Below are 20,405 nucleotides of genomic sequence, written 5' to 3'. Positions count from 1 at the left end.
GCCTGTAAGTTTTAGTAATCTACTTTACTTAAAAAAAAAAAAAAAGTCATGGCTGTCTGTTAGGTCTCTTTATCACTTTGGATGATGCAAAATACTTTATTTGTAGTTGGAACAATAGGTACATTTGAATGTGATAAAATAGGTAATCTAGTGTAATATAATCTATTATATTTGAGCTTAGCTCAGTATCACAAACAACCAGAGGGACCATTTGTAATGCAGTAGTTACAAAGGAATGCACTTCTTGATTTACTTTTTGGGACACTCACTAAGTACATTTTACTACAATTAATTGAAATACAGGCACAAAGGAGATGAGAGGCTGATGGAATATTTAATTACTTTAACTATAATTTGATAATTTTGCCTATTGTAGTCATAAAAAAGATAAAGATTTATTCATTTTAGGCTGTTGTGTGGGATTTAATGTTCTTAAATGCTCTTTAAAATTTAGAGAAAATTATACTTGATAGAGAGATTTCACCATCCTTGAGGGATCTTTAATTTGTTTGTTGTATGAGCAGTTATAATAAATACAAACAGCCTGCTTAACTGCTTGTCTGCCATTCTGGAAATACGCATTCTGAATTTGAAAATGTGAGGGCCTGTTACTTATTTTTAGTGGGCTTATTTTTGGCAGTAACTCTGGCAGAGAACTAGGACTCTTTGTATGAGAGCCATCCATCCATCATCCTAAAGTAATTTTCATTCTGGCACTGGGGAGCCAGAATTTCTTTGTTCTGATGTTTTCAGTTTTGGATGGAAGCTGACCAGTTCTCCCGGGCTTCTGAGTCCTTTGGAATGACCTAGAATTGGACATATAGTTAAGTGGAAATACCCTCAAGTGTCACTACACTATTTTGCTTTGGGTACAAGATATGGGACTTTGTTTTAGATGGCATTTGGGGCTGTTCTCATTATAAATGGACTCTGGTTTCACCTTTACATAACTTCTGTCATATAATCACACTCCCCTATAGGAGACCATAACATTGCTATGATCACATGGACACTGCTGGTTCAATATGGTTAAGACGAAACAGTAATGTGGAGGAACGCCATGGGTATTTTGAAACGCTTGGTGGCCACAGTTTTCCTTTCTTTGTAGGCATCTCTGACTTCCTTTCATTTTCAGATATACAAATGCATGTGTCAATGGACCACTTTTGTCAAAAACAGTTAAGACGTTAGTTGTACTCTGTAATTTCAATTTACACGTTTGCAATTTTGGAAGAAAAATATTCTTTATCAATATGTAAATATGTTTATTTTTAATCTCATGTAGATACAGTGACCCTTCTCTCTGACCATAAAACCCAAGAAAAGACATCTATGTCAAGAATGTGATTTGATGTAGTGTTTAGAGGAGCTAGTCTCTTGGTATGAAAAATATTCAGCCTGTTACGTTTACACAGAAGAGTTAACACAGCTTGAAACTCTTTTTCCTCCTCAAGTCAAAATTTCTGTAAAACACTGAGAGTAAGAATTATACCAAAGCCTCCTGAAGATATAGTTAAGGCAGATGGGATACACATCTGCTTTTATATTCCCAGAATAAAAACATTTATTGTTATCAACTCTGTCTGATGGCTCTGGGAAATTAAATCATGCACATAGGAAATAGTTTTGTTGATATCTTCTGGGGTAGGTAGCTCTTAGGATATTTTTGTAGGAAAGGATTGGGCCTTTGGGCCTGGAAATGTTATTATCTTTTTCGCTTCAGGCTGGAAATGAGGTAGTCTCCGTACAAGTTCTGAGAGGTGATATAGTTTCTGAAGACTCCCTGATGAAAAGACCTGTCACTCAGTCAGCTTTCTGCATAGCAACCTACTTAAGATTCCTACTGCTGAGTGAGCTGTGGGAATCATTGGCTACTTAATGCTACTGGTTTTGAAATCTCTACTTTTGTACTGTCGACATTGAGAGACACATTCTCCTGGGTGATGGGTGTAGCTGGATTTTCCCTTTAGAAAATCATATTATTTTTATACTATCCACACCCTTGTAGGCTACCCAGGTTTGATATTCCTCATGTCCAGGTTTGTTAGCCATGTGCGTGGTTTGGTTAAAGTTTCCCTAGAGACAGCCTCTTTGAAGAGGAGTGTATGGCAGTATATAGTTGGGCATCCTTTCTGCCTTCTACACTTGTTACATCACTGCAAACCCAATTCCTTGAAACATTGTAAACCACTGAAAGCCCTCCTGAGCTTTCCGCTGTCAGCCGACTTCAGCTCCATAAACCGTAGCCTGCTTGGTGCTACAGAACTTGGGAGAATACGTAATGTATGTTTGCATAACACCAACTCCTCCCTCTTGGTAGTCACGTGATAACCATAGGCAGGTTTACACTTTCTATCTGTTCTGAGGAGTGAAACTACATATTTTCATAAGCGTGCACCATTTTTAATTGTGTAATTAAGCTGCTGACATAAGCAAGTAAGCAATTTGACATGAAGGTAAGGATCCGCAAAGGCATGCATTTGCATAATTTAATTTTCTGCACAGAAGATACTGAAAATCAATAGCATGATTCACAGCCTCACCATATCATTGCCATGCCGCCGTTAGGTGGCCATTGGAGTTTAGAAGAGTATGAAGAATATTAAAATTGATTGAATTTGGTGTGCTGAGTCTGTATCTTTACTTGGGAACCACAGATTGTTTCTTTTTGCAAATCTCTGCTCCTTGCCAATGAGACATTACGTTGCTTAATATACTCCATATACAATTTTTGACTGCTGTTCAAGTAATAATTTTTTAAAGTTGCTTTTAGGAAATAGTTTGTCATATGATCAAAACACATTTGAAGAAGGGACTTGAGACTTTGTTTTCAATCATGCAGGTGCCAGTAATACATGATGATGTTCTTATTTGGCTAAAAAGAACTCACACACTACTGACATAGATGGAATAAAAGAGAAAACTAAATATAGTTATCTTTAATGAATAGTTGATGTGTTAAAAAGAGAGATCTGGTGCTGGCGTGATGAAGTCCTTTGCTATCTGGTTCATTTCTGAGTTGATTCCTAAAGAATTGCTTATTAGATACTCAAGCTAGTTCCTTCCAGCTTCACGTTTTAGATGTTTGCTGTTTCTGATAGGAGAGTGGTGTTTAAAAAGCGAGACAGTAGAGGAGAAGATTGTGTTTTTGCTTATGGCTCATATAAGCACACACCAACACACACACACACACGTACTCTAGCCTCCAACGCAGGCACCGTGAGCCTTTCTGGTGCTCATATATTTATTCACTCACTCATTACTGAATACACACCATATGCCAAGCTCCATCATGGGAGGTAGGCTAAGAGCTCCTTGTCTCAGGGAGCTTAGAGCCCTTCATAGGCCATGCAGCATGCCCTTCAGATGCAGGTTTTCCTGCCCATTCTCACCTCGCTGGGTACAACCCACATTGTTCCTCAATACTCTGGGGAGTGTGATGATGAGGGCGTTAACCCACCTTCCTTGGGACGGCCCTGCCCCCGCTGTCACTTCTAGTCTGTCGGTCTTTATACAGCAAAGCCACACCTCTCACATTTGGCCCAAGTGAACCCCCTTCAGACAGGCAGTTCCACTGCTCAGTGCAGATGCCTTACACCGCAGTGTGACATATGGCTGGGAAAGTATCTGTGCTTTGGGGTATGGATTCCATTACTTTGCAGTGTCAGGGGCAGACCTTCTGATGTGTCCCTCCCTTGTTTCTTGAGTTGGATATATCTTTGTAGACTTGCTTTTTCATTAATGGGTTAGTGGGTTTGGAGAGGTGACGTGTGTGGGACCCTAAAACCTATAGCCTGTATCCAGTCCGGTTAAAGACTGTTGCGATTAGGGTCTACTTCTAAGTACTTGGACATTTTCACACTTACCTGATGAAGCTCTGGACTCCGTGGCTTTGCATTCCCAGCAGGATGGGTGATGCAGCTGCTGGCGGGCTTTGTCCTCCTTTGCTGCACCCTAATATTCTCAAAAGTTCTGAGAAATAAAAGGCACTTCTCTTTCAGGAAAAAAAAAAGAAGAGGAGACTGGTGACGGAGACTGTGATTCTAGTGTGATCTTCTGTAAAGAGTATAAATGAATATCCTCATTCCTTCTTTACTTTTATACCTGGTTCATTTGTTTGTGAGCCGAATCTGGCTGGAACTCTGGTTCAGTTTAGATTTGCTTGTCTAATTGCTCAGGTCAGCGCCACACTGGTGTGATTTAGGCAGCAGGCTATTCATTTCGGTGGCCAGGTCTTTACTAGAATTAAGACAGGCTTAGCCTGTCAAGTTACAGGCTGTGAGGGTAAGTTAATAGTGTCACAGATAGCAGGGCCTCAGGTCTAGCTCAGCAGAGAAGTTGGTGGTTCTTATCTCTGGCTGCAAAATAGAATCACCTGGAGAACGTTTTAAAAAAAGGGCTGATATCTTGGTCCCACCCCAGACCAATTAAAGTGGAATCTCTGGAGGTAGGGTCCAGGGCATAGGGTTTTTGTTTGTTTTGTTTTTTGTCTTGTTTTTAAAGCAGCCAGGGTCGAGAGTCAGAGCTCTAGTCCAACAATGGCCTTTTGTGCATGGAAAAATTGATGATTAGGTGTTGAAGTGACTTGTTTGAAGGTCACCAAGGTCACATGAGTGTCACTGGGGGAAAAGTGAGCTTTGGTAAGTGATTGGTTCATGTAACTATAAAGCCTTCTAGAGGGTTGGTTTCAAATTGGGTTTATCCTGAGCTTCAATTTTGTCAACAGAATTGATCCATAGATTCTGCTTTCTCTGGCTTGGTTCCATTTTTTTGTTTTATTTAAAGATTATTTATTTATTTATTTAATTTATTTTTGGTCGTGTCAGGTCTTAGCTGCGGCACCCGTGCAGGATCTTTGTTGCGGCATGCAGGATCTTTCCTTGCGGTGTGTGAGCTTCTCTCTCATTGTAGCATGTGGGTTTTCTCTCTCTAGTTGAGGTGTGCGAGCTCAGTAGTTGTGGCACAAGGGCTCAGTTTCCCTGCGGCATGTGGGATTCTAGTCCCACGACCAGCGATCGAGCCTGCGTCCCCCGCATTGTAAGGCGGATGGATTCTTTACCACTAAACCGCCACGGAAGTCCTGCTTGGTTCCATTTTTGAGCGCCTCTACTGATCCCCTGCTTGACCCTCAACCATCCCCTTGAAGCTTCCAGCTCATGTCATAACACCTTCAGCAAGAGAGAGAAGAATCTCTCTGATTGGCTGGTGTCTCCATTCCCAAACATATGTATCGCTGGGGCTAAACATACCAGCCTCATAAGATTGGTATAAGGACAACACCAGCTACTATTGGCAGAGCACCTTTTTCAGCTCTGGGTGTGTAGTGCTTTTTAAATGCCTGATAACATAGTGGAAATTTGTTGCCAAGTCTCTGTTTTGGTAATCATCACACCCACTCCACCTGCTAGGTCACGAGTCATGGATTGGACAACCACGTCATGTTGCCCCCATCCTTGCCAGGTCCAAGGGTGGGCCTTGTTTGACTTAAGCCGGCGAATCACTGTAAACTGTGTCCCTGGCCCCAGTGGTATGTGTGGGAATGGGGACACAGTTTTTTTTTACTCATTGTCTTGATTTGTGAGTGATTATTCAGAGTGAATTAGCTCTAAGAAGCATAGAAGACAGGTACATAAGATGTTTCCCATATGCATAGAAAATAAATCAGTCGAACAATTAGGAAACTTTTTAGTGGGTATGTGGTTGAGCCTCAGTTTCCTTGTCTGTAAAATGGAGTTAAAAATACCAGCCTCATAGGATCATTATGAAGGTAACACAAGTTACTGTGAACAGACAAGGAAGCTGAGCAATTGTTTATTTAGTATGCTTTAGTGGAGGGAAAAATAGATTAGGAGACTAGGAGATGGGAAATTTTATTTTTGATCCGTAGAAGCTTAGAATGGTCAACTTCCTGAGGCTCTGAATGGCTCATCTGCAAGAGTATAGGATGAATTGGACCATATGTATCTAAACCTTCATCTTACTTTAAAAATGGTTAGTAACTTAGGTTTTGACTTCGTCATTCAGGACCAAAGAGCATGCATAGATGACACCAGGTTTACTTTGGTAATGTGTGTTTGGATTTTACAAGATTCCTATTTCCCTCTAAAGGGCTCATCTCTGTGGAGGAGCTTTGTTCAAGCATTGTCTCTTTTAAAGCCAGTCTTTGCAATTAACGTGCAAGCATAAAGTACTTTACATGTTTCCTAATTTTTCTTCATGACCCATCACGTTGTCAACAAAGCTAATGCCATCATGGTGAGGTGATTATTATTATCACTACTCTGACTAATTTGGAATAATGTATTGTGCTTTCCTGGTGCCATCTTAGTCTTAAACTGAATATGAATATACAGTTCCTCTAACCATTTTTCTTGCTTTTCAAAGGCACACTTGATTTTGTTTGGGTGCATTTAAATATTAACACAGACAGCTGGGATGTATTGTTTGAAGTGCAGTTCCAATTCATTTTGGATTCTGGGCACCTGTGATACTTGTCTTCTTACACATCAGTGCATTCAGGTGTGGGCTCACCACAAAAGAAATTTGCATCCATGAAGTAGCTGGGAGCGGAGGGCTTTGAACACTGTAGCAGGCAGATGGAAGCTCTCCATATTGGGGTAGGAGATTGGATTCATTCTGCGTTTTCAAAGAAATACATCATTAAGCAGTGTTTCTTTTCTGAACATTGCTGGCCTTGGAGGGTTTCAAGCTTCATATCTTCAGATATAACAGGTGACTATCTGGGGTCCAAAGTATGTGGAGGACTGGTTCACACCGTGGGGTGCCTTCCAGGCCTCAGACCGTGCTGTGTTTGGATGGCAGAGGCCTGAGATTTGTGGCAGGCATGCTTGTATTCGGTTCCTTGATCTGCTGCATACTCAGCTGTGTGACCTGGGACTGGTTACTTAGTGTCTCTGAGCCTTCATTCCTCCATCTGTAAAAGAGATGGAATGACCCCTTGCTCGATGAAGATCAAATAAGGCTAGAGGCCCTGTGCACCTAGGACATAGGCTTATGTATATAGTTGGAACCAGAACCGTGGGTTCTAGGCCTACAGTTGTATGACCTTGGGCAAGCCTAAGTTACTCAACTATTCTAAGCTTCAGTTTGCTTATCTGAATGGACCCATTATTGAGACATTGTATCTACTGCCTGGTGGTTCGTTGGGAATTATATAAGATAATGTATGTAAACTGTTTAGTGCATCTTGAGTTCATGGCACAGAGAGAAGGCTCATTGTAAGCTATTATTAGTATTAATAATAATCCTGGTAATCTCTCTAGGTTCTCCTGTAGTTGTTTTTCTGTAAAATCAGGAGGTTCTGTTCAGTTACCCCCAAGGTCTGTGCTTCTAGGTGGTCACTGGGCTGTGTGCATTTGACACCCCTCCTGTGTCCAGCGGGGTGATGATTTTGACTCACCGCGGCTCTCCTGTCTTGCAGCGTTGACAGAAGGCTACATGGGGGCCCTGCACGAGAACAGACAGGGCAGTTCGGCGCAGATCCGCAGGCGCAAGGCTTCCGGCGACCCGTACTGGGCCTACTCGGGTGAGTTGACTGGTTCCCACCGCGATCATACAGGCCAGTTCACATCCCATTAAATTCACTCGAAAGCACACTTTTAATCACTCTCACGCCTGATTTCTGTTTGTTCAAACCTTTTGTAGTTCACTAAAAGTTGAAATATTCAAGCCTGTTTTTCCTCAAGGTGATAAGTACCTTAATTTATCTCTCCCACCTGTTTTCTCAACCTGCTGTTTTCCCCTCAATTTGCATTTATTTCTGAACTTTACTTGTTAATGAATTATTGTACCAAACTTGTAATTTTCCGAAAGACGCGGCCTTTTCTTGTCTCTTCCCAGTGGCTGTGATTTCAGAGAGCAGAAAATATAAGCCTAGTCTTCAGCTGCTAAATAGCTGCTAAATATTACAGCGCGTCACGTATCAAAATGACCTATTATGCTTTAATCTAAGAAACGCAACTTTATTTTCAAATCAGATCTTCTTAGTTGAATGTATTTCAGCCCTCTACGGTGTTTCTGTAGTTTGTTTCATTTTTTTTTTCACATTTCTCCTTTGAGCCAGTGAAGAGAGAGAGCATTGTTAAAACTATGTTGAATGCTACATTGGAAATAATTTTCTTACATTTGAAGGGGCAAAACAACAACAACAACAACAAAAAGAAGAACTGCAAGAATATATAGGCCTTTCTGGCTTATGCTTCTAACAACTATCAAAAATAAGATAGGTGGATTGTTATTTCTAAAAGAGATTTTGGTGCACAAAAATACATGGAAAATGTAGTGCAGCTAATTAAGGAGGAGTGCTTGAGGAAGACAGACCACTTTGGAAATCACTCTAGCACTGAATAATTCAAATTTTTGTATGAAAGTGCTTGGAGGCATGGAGTATTAGTCTTAATAATAAATCTGTGCATTATGCAATGTTGTTGCGTGCAGAACTGAAAGGTATTATTTTCATAATGCTACTCTGGTTTTAAACCCTGAGTTTCCACCTGCAAATCCTGTTAAATTCATGTCAGTGTAAAATTTATAGGCCTGATCTTTAATTACACCTTATCTATTGGCTTTTTGCATCCTTTTGTCTATTGATAAATCTCCTGCCCCTACAGGGAGAATAGTCTATCTGTTTTGTTTTGCAAGGAACAGATAGTGATTCTGAAGTCTTCCATCACACCCTGTTCCTTGTGATTAGAATTATCTAATTAGAGCCTTTTTTGTCACCATTTCTGATAAATGAAGGAAATTGGGAGATGAAGGCCGAAATTACATATATATAGCTTCTTGCCAAGAAACCCAAAGAAAATTTATCGTTTTGTACTCTGTGGCTCTGATATCAGTTAGGAAGAGCATAAAGTGGCCTGCTATTTACAGTTCATCAATTTCGAATAATAATGCTGTTGGGAAATTGGAAGTTATATCCCATCAGCATCTACAATTGCAAATGACAGTGAAGGAGTGAAGGGCCTAAAAATGTTCCCATTACTTAGTTAAGAATGGACATAATTAGTGCAGTCTTTAGGATGGAGCATTTGTTGATATTCTTAACTCTGATGGACTTAATGAGTCTCCATTTTGTATTTCTGGAATGCATTGTGTCTGGATTTGGGAACTGTTTCTGTTGGTAGAAGGGCTACTAGTTCATCTTCAGCAGGTTGGCGTGCTCTTCTATAAAGATCCCAGTAGTAAATATCTTGGGCTTTGCAGGGCATATGGTCTCTGTTGCAGCTACTCAAGTCTGCCTTATAGTGCAAAAGCAGCCATAGGTAGATGGACGAACTATCTGTGTTCTGATAAAAACTGATTTATGAACAATGAAATTTGAATTTATTATAATTTTCATGTGTCAGGAAATCTTATATTTTAGACTTTTTTTTCCCTCAACCATTTAAAAATAGAGAAACCATTCTTTTCAGGTTGTACTAAAATTGGCGGCCGGTTAGATAGGGTCCACAGGCCGTAGTTTGTCAACCTCTGTTTTAGTTGTTGTTTTTTTTTTTCTGGAATCAGGAGAAGACAGTCATTTGAAGAATCCCCCAGAAGGCTATAGACTGGCTTGAAAGAACCAGTGGAGTAACTTGCTAGGTGTAATGGAAAAAATAAAAAGAAAAGAAGAAAAGAATGAGAGAGGTATCAATTGATGGTTTATAGTCCTATACTTTAAACACCTTCCTGAAAATTCCATGGTATCCGTGGTTATTTTCAGCAAAGTAGTGAAATATTGGTTCTCATGTCAAGAACACTTGGGATCCTTTAGAGACACTCCTTAGCATTTGGCAAATAGATAAAGAAAGGGCAGGAAGGAGTAAGAGTTGTTGCCTGTCACCTTTGGTACTTCAGACAAGGGCCTTAAAACCACAGTGTACCAGATGGTGAACTATGAACTGCAGGTATTACCTCTAGGTATAAATGTTGCTTGGAAAGTTGGACTGCCAAAAGAAAGGTCATTATTTGCAGAGGGGAATGGTTTTAGATTTAGCGGAGGTGAAGCAGGCCACTTCTGAAAGATTGATTTAATGGTCCAGATTTTAATCTCATGACTCTAATTCACAAGTTTGTCTTAGTTCCTCCTAAGATAAAGGCATTGGTGCGTTGGGGGGTATTATATGTGAGAGTGTGAATTTTAAAGTCACATAGACTATGGTCCAAATGTAAGGCTTATCTCTTAATATCTTTATGATGTTGGGAGGGCATCTACCTGCTTGGAGCCTCAGTCTCCCCATCTTTGAAATAGGAATAATTAATAGAACTTCCCTCATAGAGATGTTAATGGGAATGAAATGAGAGGATGTGTGTGAAAAATTTAACAGATCCCTGGTATAATGTACCTAATATTACTTCTTGCTGTTTTTGACACTATTAGTACTTTTGCTACTGTTGATATTGTTGTTATTGGAATTCTCAGTTGGGTGCTATGATTGACAGTGGGTGATCCCTAGGTCGAGCTAACTAGCTAAATTCTGTCAGCCATAATTCACAAGAATTGCCCATTTGAGATGTGGGAATGAAGGTTAAGCAAAAACTATCCTTAAGGTCAGGGCTTGGCAGACTACAAACCAACAGCTGTTTTTGTGAGTAAAGTTTTATTGGAACACAACCACATTTGGCACTTGTTGATGGCTACTTTCATGTTACGACTGCAGTGTTGAGTAGTGGCCACATAGACCTTTGACCAAGAAGCCTAGAATATTATTATCTGGCCCTTTACAGAGAAGGTTTGCAACTCCTGATCACACTGATACAGCCTGGGTTATTGAGCAGATGGTAGCCTGACTCATAAACAAAACTCTTCAGAGATTTGGAACATGGCTCTGTTTTTTCTGGCCTTGCATTTCCCTTGAGCTGAAATATCCCCAGTAAATGTTCTAGGTAGCATCCATAGTGATTCTGGTGGTCCTGCTCTTGGAAAGTACAGGGAGGGACAAAGATGAGGGAGTGATGTGCTTCAGGAGGTGGAACGGGGAGAGAGGAGTGGGTGTTGGTGGTCCAGGGGCCCCTGGGTTCTGGTGTCCGGTGTCCTAATCATTAGGTTGCCTTTGGGCACAGGGTGGGTTTTTGGTGAATGATGCTGGTCTGATTATTCTGGTGGCATCCCACCTGGTCACTTGAGAGTTGCATAAGTATTTGAGCTGTGGAGAACTTATTTTAAGGATATTGTCATGATAGCATTTCATTGATATTAGTGTAACTTATCCCTTTAGGACTAGCCGAGTTATTTCAGTTTCACTGCATCACCTTGGATAATGTCTACATCCTATTTATATTTGAAATGCTAAACAACTTTACTTTCATAGGCTTATCAAATGATGCCATTGTGAACACCTACAGCTTTAGGATACAGGACTGTTTACTGAGGAGCCTGGAGACAGGTGTTTTAGTCCCATTGTGCTCATCTGAGGATAGGTTATCTCTCTGGTTCTTAGTTTTTTCTACTCTAAAAAGGAGTGCTCATAATATCTGAGTTCAACTTGAAAATATCACGCATAAGATATGAAACAGAACATAAATGTAAGATTATTATTATTAACTGTTAATAATAGCAGTGTGACTTCAAGATTGCTTTATATCTTTGGATTTATTTTCCTTATACCAAGAATAGGGAAAAGGGGGGAAAGACCTTTGATATGTCTCATCCAGAATTACACAGAAAAAAAATAAAAGCAATAGTTTTGAGAGTATCTCATTGGGAATATTACAACACTCTCTCTTCTGTTAGTTTTTTTGACTAAGATACAGATATTTTTTCTGTGTTACATGAGGTGATGACAGCCCATGAATTTTGGAGTTCGCCCAGAACTTCTGTAATTATTACACAAAACGTAACACATGCTAGGTAGGTCATTGTTGCCAGAAAGGGAAATGGGAAACAAATTTGGAGCAAGTTCAAGTGGAAATTAGAGGCTTTTTTTTTTTTAATAGATCTTTATTGGAGTATAATTGCTTCACAGTACTGTGTCAGTTTCTGTTGTACACCAAAGTGAACCAGCCATATGCATACATATGTTCCCACATCCCCTCCCTCTTGAGCCTCCCTCCCACCCTCCCTATCCCACCCCTCTAGGTTGTCACAAAGCACCGAGCTGATCTCCCTGTGCTATGCTGCTGCTTCCCACTAGCTATCTATTTAACACATGGTAGTGTATATATGTGGATGCTACTCTCACTTCACCCCAGCTTCCCCCTCCCACCCCATGTCCTCAAGTCCATTCTCTATGTCTACGTCTTTATTCCTGCCCTGCAACTAGGTTTATCAGTACCATTTTTTTTTTTTTAGATCCCATATATGTGCGTTAGAATATGGTGTTTGTTTTTCTCTTTCTGACTTGCTTCAATCTGTATGACAGACTCTAGGTCCATGCACCTCACTACAAATAACTCAGTTTCGTTTCTTTTTATGGCTGAGTAATATTCCATTGTATATATGTGCCACGTCTTCTTTATCCTTTCATCTGTTGATGGACATTTAGGTTGGTTCCATGTCCTGGCTATTGTAAATAGTGCTGCAGTGAACCTTGTGGTACATGTCTCTTTTTGAATTATGGTTTTCTCAGGGTATATGCCCAGTAGTGGGATTGCTGGGTCATATGGTAGTTCTATTTTTAGTTTTTTAAGGAACCTCCATACTGTTTTCCACTGTGATTGTATCCGTTTACATTCCCACCAACAGTGCAAGAAGGTTCCCTTTTCACCACACCCTTTCCAGCATTTATTGTTTCTAGATTTTTTGATAATAGTCATTCTGACTGGAGTGAGGTGATACCTCATTGTAGTTTTGATTTGCATTTCTCTAATAATTAGTGATGTTGAGCATCTTTTCATGTGCCTCTTGGCCATCTGTATGTCTTCCTTGGTGAAGTGTCTATTTAGGTCTTCTGCCCATTTTTTTTTTTTTTTTTTTTTTTTTGCGGTATGCGGGCCTCTCACTGTTGTGGCCTCTCCCGTTGCGGAGCACAGGCTCCGGACGTACAGGCTCAGTGGCCATGGCTCATGGGCCCAGCCGCTCCGCGGCATGTGGGATCTTCCCGGACCGGGGCACAAACCCGCGTCCCCTGCATCGGCAGGCAGACTCTCAACCACTGCGCCACCAGGGAAGCCCCTGCCCATTTTTTAATTGTATTGTTTGTTTTTTTGATATTGAGCTCCATGAGCTGTTTGTATATTTTGGAGATTAATCCTTTGTCTGTTGTTTCATTTGCAAATATTTTCTCACATTCTGCGGGTTGTCTTTTTGTCTTGTTTATGGTTTCCTTTGCTGTTCAAAAGCTTTTAAGTCCCATTTGTTTATTTTTTGTTTTTATTTCCATTACTCTAGGAGGTGGGTCAAAAAAGATCTTGCTGTGGTTTATGTCAAAGTGTGTTTTTCTTGTGTTTTCCTAGTCTAAGAGTTTTATAGTGTCTGGTCTTACATTTAGGTCTTTAGTCCATTTGGAGTTTATTTTTGTGTATGGTGTTAGGTAGTGTTCTAATTTCATTCTTTTACATGTAGCTGTCCAGTTTTCCCAGCACCACTTATTGAAGAGGCTCTCCTTTCTCTGTTGTATGTTCTTGCCTCCCTTGTCATAAATTAGGTGCCCAAATGTGCGTGGGTTTATCTCTGCACATTCTATCCTGTACCATTGATCTATATTTCTGTTTTTCTGCCAGTACCATACTGTCTTGATTATTGTAGCTTTGTAGTATAGTCTGAAGTCAGGGACCCTGATTCCTCCAGCTCCATTTTTTTTTTCTTAAGATTGCTTTGGCTATTCGGGGTCTTTTGTGTTTCCATACAAATTGTAAAATTTTTTGTTCTAATTCTGTGAAGAATGCCAGTGGTAGTTTGATAGGGATTGCATTGAATCTGTTGATTGCTTTGGGTCATATAGTCATTTTCACAATATTGATTCTTCCAATCCAAGAACATAGTATATTTCTCCATCTGTTTATGTCATCTTTGATTTCTTTCATCAGTGTTTTATAGTTTTCTGAGTACAAGTCTTTTGCATACTTAGGCAGGTTTATTCCTAGGTATTTTATTCTTTTTGTTGCGATGGTATATGGGACTGTTTCCTTGACTTCTCTTTCTGATTTTTCGTTGTTGGTGTATAGGAATGCTAGAGATTTCTGTGCATTAATTTTGTATCCTGTGACCTTACCAAATTCATTGATTAGTTCTGGTGGCATTTTTAGGGTTTTCTATATATAGTATCATGTCATCGGCAAATGCTGGCAGTTTTACTTCTTTTCCAATTTGTATTTCTTTTATTTCTTTCTCTTCTCTGATTGCCGTGACTAGGACTTCCAAAACTGTGTTAAGTAAGAGTGGCAAGAGTGGACACGTCTTTGTCTTGTTCCTGATCTTAGTGAAATTCTTTCAGTTTTTCACCATTGACTATGATGCTTGCTGTGTGTTTGTCATATATGGCCTTTCTGAGGCATTTTTATAAAGCTTTCTGTTTTCTCTCCTCCCCCTCAAAGACTTGGGAAAAAACAGGTGGTGGCTTCTACTCCCACCCCTTTTTAGCTTACCCTGTTTGGTTTTCTGCACTTTTAATAATGTATATCTCATGTTTTTCTTGTGTAGACAGATTCTACATAAGAAGGGGGATATTTCTCACTGTTAGAGGACTTCAAAATTGAGACATGCCATGACCAAAATTCGTCGTATGAAGTGTCTGCTGTTGCACTGGGTCAAGCAGGATTATTCTAACAGGCATTCCTTTTGTGGCCAGGAAATTGTGGGAAGAGATCTCCAATGTCCTTTCTAATTGTCCTGGGGTTTGATGACTTGCTCAGCTGTAAAATGGAGATAAAAGGACATACCTTGTAGGATGGCTTTGAGGATTAGCAGTAATATATGTAATCACCCGGTATAGCTCTTAATTATATGCCACTTCACTACACTATTCACATGAACATCTTGTATTATAACATGCATGTGTGTGTGTGTGTGTGTGTGTGTGTGTTTGTGTGTGTGTGTGTGTGTGTGTGTAATTTCCCCAGCTAAATGTAGAGTTTTTGAGGACAAAGATTATAGCTTATAATTCCTTGTTCTTCCTGCTTTGTACCAGAGTATCTCATTTTGTAGATATTTGGTGCATATTTTTTAAGTGGGTGAATAGATGGATGGATAAATGAATTCATGCCAGAGTCTGTGCTTGGGAACTCACTAAGGGGATCCTGCCATGAAATCCAGATAAATCAGTGGGTGATTTACAAAAGGTTTCACTGTTGGATCCTTTTAAGTAAGGAGCTCCCCTGGTGAACTTAAGATATAATTAAATTCCACCAAGGTGGGGAAAGTGGCAGGGGTGGGTGTGATGGTGGTGGGATGAATTGGGAGACTGGGATTGACATATATACACTAATATGTATAAAATGGATTACTAGTAAGAACCTGCTGCATAAAAAAATAAAATAAAATTCCTAAAATAATATTTCCATGCCTATTTTTAATAATGTCTATACAAGGTAAAGCAAAATACAGATGCCTGCCAAAGTCTGCTTCTGTCATTAGAAAAATAGAAGGCACTATAGAACCTTAATGTTAATATTGTCATATTATTTGCCCCTCTTTTAATGCCTCCTACGAAATCTCTTAAGGGAATCATTTCCCCAGAGACATTCCCTTTGCGATGGAGACCTTCTGGTCTGATGGGACCACACTTTTGAGATTCATTCTCCTAAGTCCCAGCTCAAAGGTATCTCTACCCAACCCCCACTGTCTTAACTCATCAGTTTCCCCTTTATTTTTTACAATTAATTTCTATCTTCTCTACAATTCCCTATTAATCTATTTACAGTTTTTTAAGTAGAAGTTATTTATTTCTTTGTTCAAGATACTTATTAATTGCTTACTGTGTGCCAGGTGTTGTGGTATAATGAGATGGGCCAGAGAAACTCCTCAGAATTGCTACTGCCAGGTACCAGTAAAGATGGGCAGGTGTTTGCCAGGACATGCAATGGCCTGAAGACATTCAATGGCCTGGCTGTGACTGGGAAGCTGGAAGCAGCTCAGTAGGTCTGGAGCATGTGGTAGAGTGGAGCAAGTTAAGGGAATAATGCAGAGTATTGGAGGTGGATCAGAAAGCATCTTAACAGGATTCTACTAGTGACTTAGAACATCTTTTTGAGGGTGACAGGGAGTCATTTAAGGATATCATGCTAGAAATGGATTAATTTGCTTTTATGTTTGAGTCACAGCACGAGCTGTAGGGGTAAGGATTGGTCAGTAGGGGAAGAGGGCAGGGTGAGAAACGATGGGAAGCAATGAGGTTGTATAATCAGGAATTTGAGAGTTGAAAGAGCCCATGGGAATTCATTATCATTAGTATATGGAAGAGAAAGCAAAATGAATTACCTGGGATGATCCTCAGGATGATTGAAGGTGGCATTGCATTTAATTTAAAATGAGTAAATGAGGAATGGTGGGTTGGTTATAAAGATAAAAAATTTGGACTTGAACCTATTAAGACATGGCATAGTGTTTTGCTCATATTTTTTACATCCTTTAAACTTTATGCTCCTTGAGCAGAACCTTTATCTGTAATTAATCTTTGTATCTCCCTGTTCCTACCTAAATGTTTTGGAATAGGAGGGCTTTCAAGGTAGGGAATACATTGTAGGACAAGCTGTTTCTTCCTATAGGTATTCTTTTTTTCTTTTACACTTGATCAAGGATAGATTGGGTGAGAAAAAACACATATGGTCACACACTAATCAGGACTTTATGTATAAAAGAGAAAAATGTGGTGCCATATGCTTAAGGTACCTCGATCATTTTTCAATGCAAAGTTTGGCTTTTTTTTTGCTCCACTGTTTGAATGAAATTACTCTAGTGTCTTAGAGATGTGTTCTTTATCTTTATCTTTTTCTTTCTTTTTTAACCTTGTTCTAATCCTTGCTACTTGAGCTCTAAAGTTTCTTGGCATCTTCTCTCTGGAGATGGTTTCACAAGTATTTGTAAAGCTAATGGACGCTATTGTACGTTATAAGAGGACATCAGTAAATTCTTTAGTGTCCTTGTGACCCTTGGAAAAAGCATATTAGGAAGATGAAATATTGTTCAGTGCTGGGTTGGTATCAAGTGCTATGTAACAGCGTTAACACTTTAAATTGTTGCTATGATGAGAAGCTTAAAACATGAGTAAATCGAAGTCTAAGTGTTTGGGTTTTAAATTGGCTCTGAAGGTAGTGGGTTGACGCAGCCTTTTTCAAGGGCTCTTGGGCAATACCTGTGAAAATGTTAAATATTGATAGTCTTTGATCCAGCACTTCTGCTTCTAGGAATTTGTCTTTTAGAAATACTTGTACATATCCCCAGTGTGGTGTTCTGAGTGTAACAGCTAACCATCACTAGGGACTTGGGTAATTTTAGTACATTCTTATGAAATGGTTAGTAAACATCTACCAAAATGAAATAGGTTGAGTGACAAGATATATAAAAATGATTTGGATAATAAGGTCCCATCAAGAAATAGAACTGAGAAGTTTGGAGACTATACGCAAAAGTTAATTGTGATTATCACTGAGAAATGAGGGCCACTGCTTTTTTAAAATTTATATTTCTATAATATTGTTAGTATCTTATAGAATTATATCTAGAATATTTTAATTTCTTATACCAGTACATTCATAATATTTCCTAAAAGAATCCTTTTATTTTATAATAGATGGCTGAATTGTGTCAAATTTAGGCAGTTTTCTTGGTAACAATTACGAGGGGAGAGAAAGAAGAAGAAGAAGAAGAAAAAAAAACTACAAGGAAAGCCAGAAGGAAAACAAAAGGCTTTTTGTCTTTTTAATTGGCTATATCTAAATTTTTTAGGTGAAACATTTTCACTGGCATTTCAAATTTCATAAAATGCTGATATGAATCACGCAGAAATTAATGAACTGATATTGACTCGGTTTGAAAATGAACAGCAAGATTTATTGAGCAAAGCAGTAAATATTGACCCAGACAGAGGTTAAGGTCAATATTTGCTTTGATATAACATAAATCTTAATATTTAGTAATCTATAAATTTTGTGGGTCTACAGAAGGCATACAGAGAGTTATCTATAAGTATATATTTTTCGTATCTGTGATGGATCAAAGTCAGACATCTTTTTTCCTGGTCATAAATTTGAAAGGATGATAATCTCTCCTTTAAAACTAGTTTCTTTAGGGCAGGGGTGGGGTGAGTGTGGGTTAGTGGAGGGACATGATTGATTTAAATGTTCAAAGGAAAAATATACCTAGCTTTATACGTGCCTAATAATTGGAGAGCAATGATTTGCAGTGTTCTCTGTGATCTACTTAAAGGCTACTCGTCTTCATTTGTAACCTAACAAAATGTACTCATCTATTATATCTGATTTAGTACATAAAACCCACTCTCTAACAATATAAAACAGAGGAACATTCTGTCATTCCCTTTGGATATTGTTAAGCTCAGTTATGTGGAATTATTTTTGGCAAATAAAATATCATTAATATGTATCATACTGAGTAACATTTTATTGGCTTTTCCCTTTTTGTAATTATTAAGTTGCACTATACTCTTATTCCTTATCTTGTCTCTTCTCTTGGTTGGGTGAGCCTGGTAGCAATACAAAAGTAAGGGAAAACTTACTGGATTTCATTGGCTTTTGAACTTTTAGTATTGCCATTACGTGGCTAGAATAAGTGTCTAATGTGTGCTTAAAGATAGGATATTCTGTTTGTTTAAATATAGTCAGGAACTCAGTTCACAGGATCAAGTGTAATCTTGTACCTGAGCAAAAGTCTTAAGTCATATATGGTCCTGTTGTGGTCAGTCCACCATGAGTATTACTAGTCTGATAACCGTGTAAAGTGGTGATGTTGGCCTTCAAAGATTTGTTAAGTGATTCTGAAATTAACCTTGCCTCCACCTCTCAGCTGGTAATTCCCATGACCCTATTTGAGACCAATAGCATTAAGGATAGTGTATCTTCTTGGTTGTCTTTCTAGCTATTAAAATTTAACTGTACTCTGTTTCATTTATATTAAACCCCATTTTCTATCATGTAATAAAGACCTTGTTTACGTTGAAAAACAAATCAGTGGTAGGTGTATAATGTAGAACCTTACCTTCTCAACAAATGCTTTCTGATAACTTTAGGAATCCTTGCTTTTCATTAATAGTACTACAGTGTATAATAAATAATGTTTTCCCTGAGTGTAGTATTAAATGTGATTTTTTCATGTGAAAAATGACTTTACTGTGGTATAAGAACTTGACTTTAGCATAATAAAGTCATTTCTTCTTGAGTTCTTTATCAAGGAGAAACTCACAATTTGGTGCTAATAGGTCTTTTAACACTTGTCTGTCACTTGCCAACATCACTTTTTAAAAGAGACGGGTCTTCCCCAGAGCCTTCAGCTGGGAGAGTATTTTAGAATTTGATCCTGTGGCTTTCATTATTTCTTGGTACCCCTAATATATGACAGGCCATGCTAGTTTTGTTTTGGTGTGTTAAGTTTCCTATTAATTACATATTTAAGCTTTTATAAAAAGTGAGTCAGTTTAAGAAAAAAATTTTAACTCAGCAATTGTACAGCTGGCATTCCAGTATGGTAAAATGAGTCTTCTTCTCTACCAGATATTATCACCATCTTGGAAGGATTGAAAACCTCTTATATGCCATGCAATCAACCTGTATCTCTGATGTGAAAAAATCCAGAAGGGTATAGAGTTTCTTGAATTGGCTTAAAAATTATGGAAAACATTTAGTGTCCTAATTTTAAAAAGTATAGCTCATTGTATGTCCTGGTTCTGGTACAGTCACATAGATTATTAAAAATCTTAAATACACACTGGCCCAGTCCCCCTGCATTTTCCCTTCATCGCTGCCTCAGCCACTCCTCCTGTTCTGGGACCTTTGGGATTGAACACCCATCCTCCACCATCCATTGTCAGTGTGTATTGCCCCTGATTTGTTAAATGTTTCACCTATCATCCCTGCTTATCATGATGGAGGGAATTTCAGAGAGTGAAAGTGTGGACTGTGGGGTGTTTTAAGGTGTGCATTACACTCTGCCGCCCACTTACTGAATTTAGTTGACCTTGAGATCTTCTGTGAGTTTGGGAAACCACTTGATCCAAATTTCCTGTTTATGTTAATCCACGTTCTCCCAGTTTGATGGCCATTGCCTGGGAGGAAAACAAGCTCCTTCTTGAAGCTGCATAAAAATTTGCTGCTCCCAAAGGTATCATTTAGTTGCTCTGCCCCAATTATTGTTGGCCTCTTTCCCTCCTGGAAGCAGTTTATCTCTGTCCCACCCTTCCCTCTAGTTCCAAGGGTTAGAATAGCGTTCTTCCTTTTAGCTGGGCGTGCATGTCATTAGTACATTTGGTATCGATTGGTTGTTGAAACTTTAGCAGGAAAATGAAATATGAGCC

General features: G+C 39.0%; 1 protein-coding gene across 2 annotated transcripts in view; it reads left to right on the top strand.

Annotated features, from left to right (window-relative positions):
* The window catches only part of PTPRG (protein tyrosine phosphatase receptor type G), a gene marked incomplete at both ends in the record, with an annotated part of 742,222 nt that overhangs the window by 171,028 nt on the left and 550,789 nt on the right, over window positions 1–20,405 (top strand). For both annotated transcript variants that reach the window (XM_079713343.1, XM_079713342.1), the window contains one exon: window positions 7,442–7,546. In XM_079713343.1, coding sequence (XP_079569469.1) covers window positions 7,442–7,546 — 105 coding nt within the window. The remainder of the gene's footprint in view (window positions 1–7,441; window positions 7,547–20,405) is intronic.

Source organism: Hyperoodon ampullatus (genome assembly GCF_949752795.1).
Source record: "Hyperoodon ampullatus genome assembly, chromosome: 10".
Lineage (NCBI taxonomy): Eukaryota > Metazoa > Chordata > Mammalia > Artiodactyla > Ziphiidae > Hyperoodon > Hyperoodon ampullatus.
This window is presented reverse-complemented; position numbering and strand designations above follow the sequence as displayed.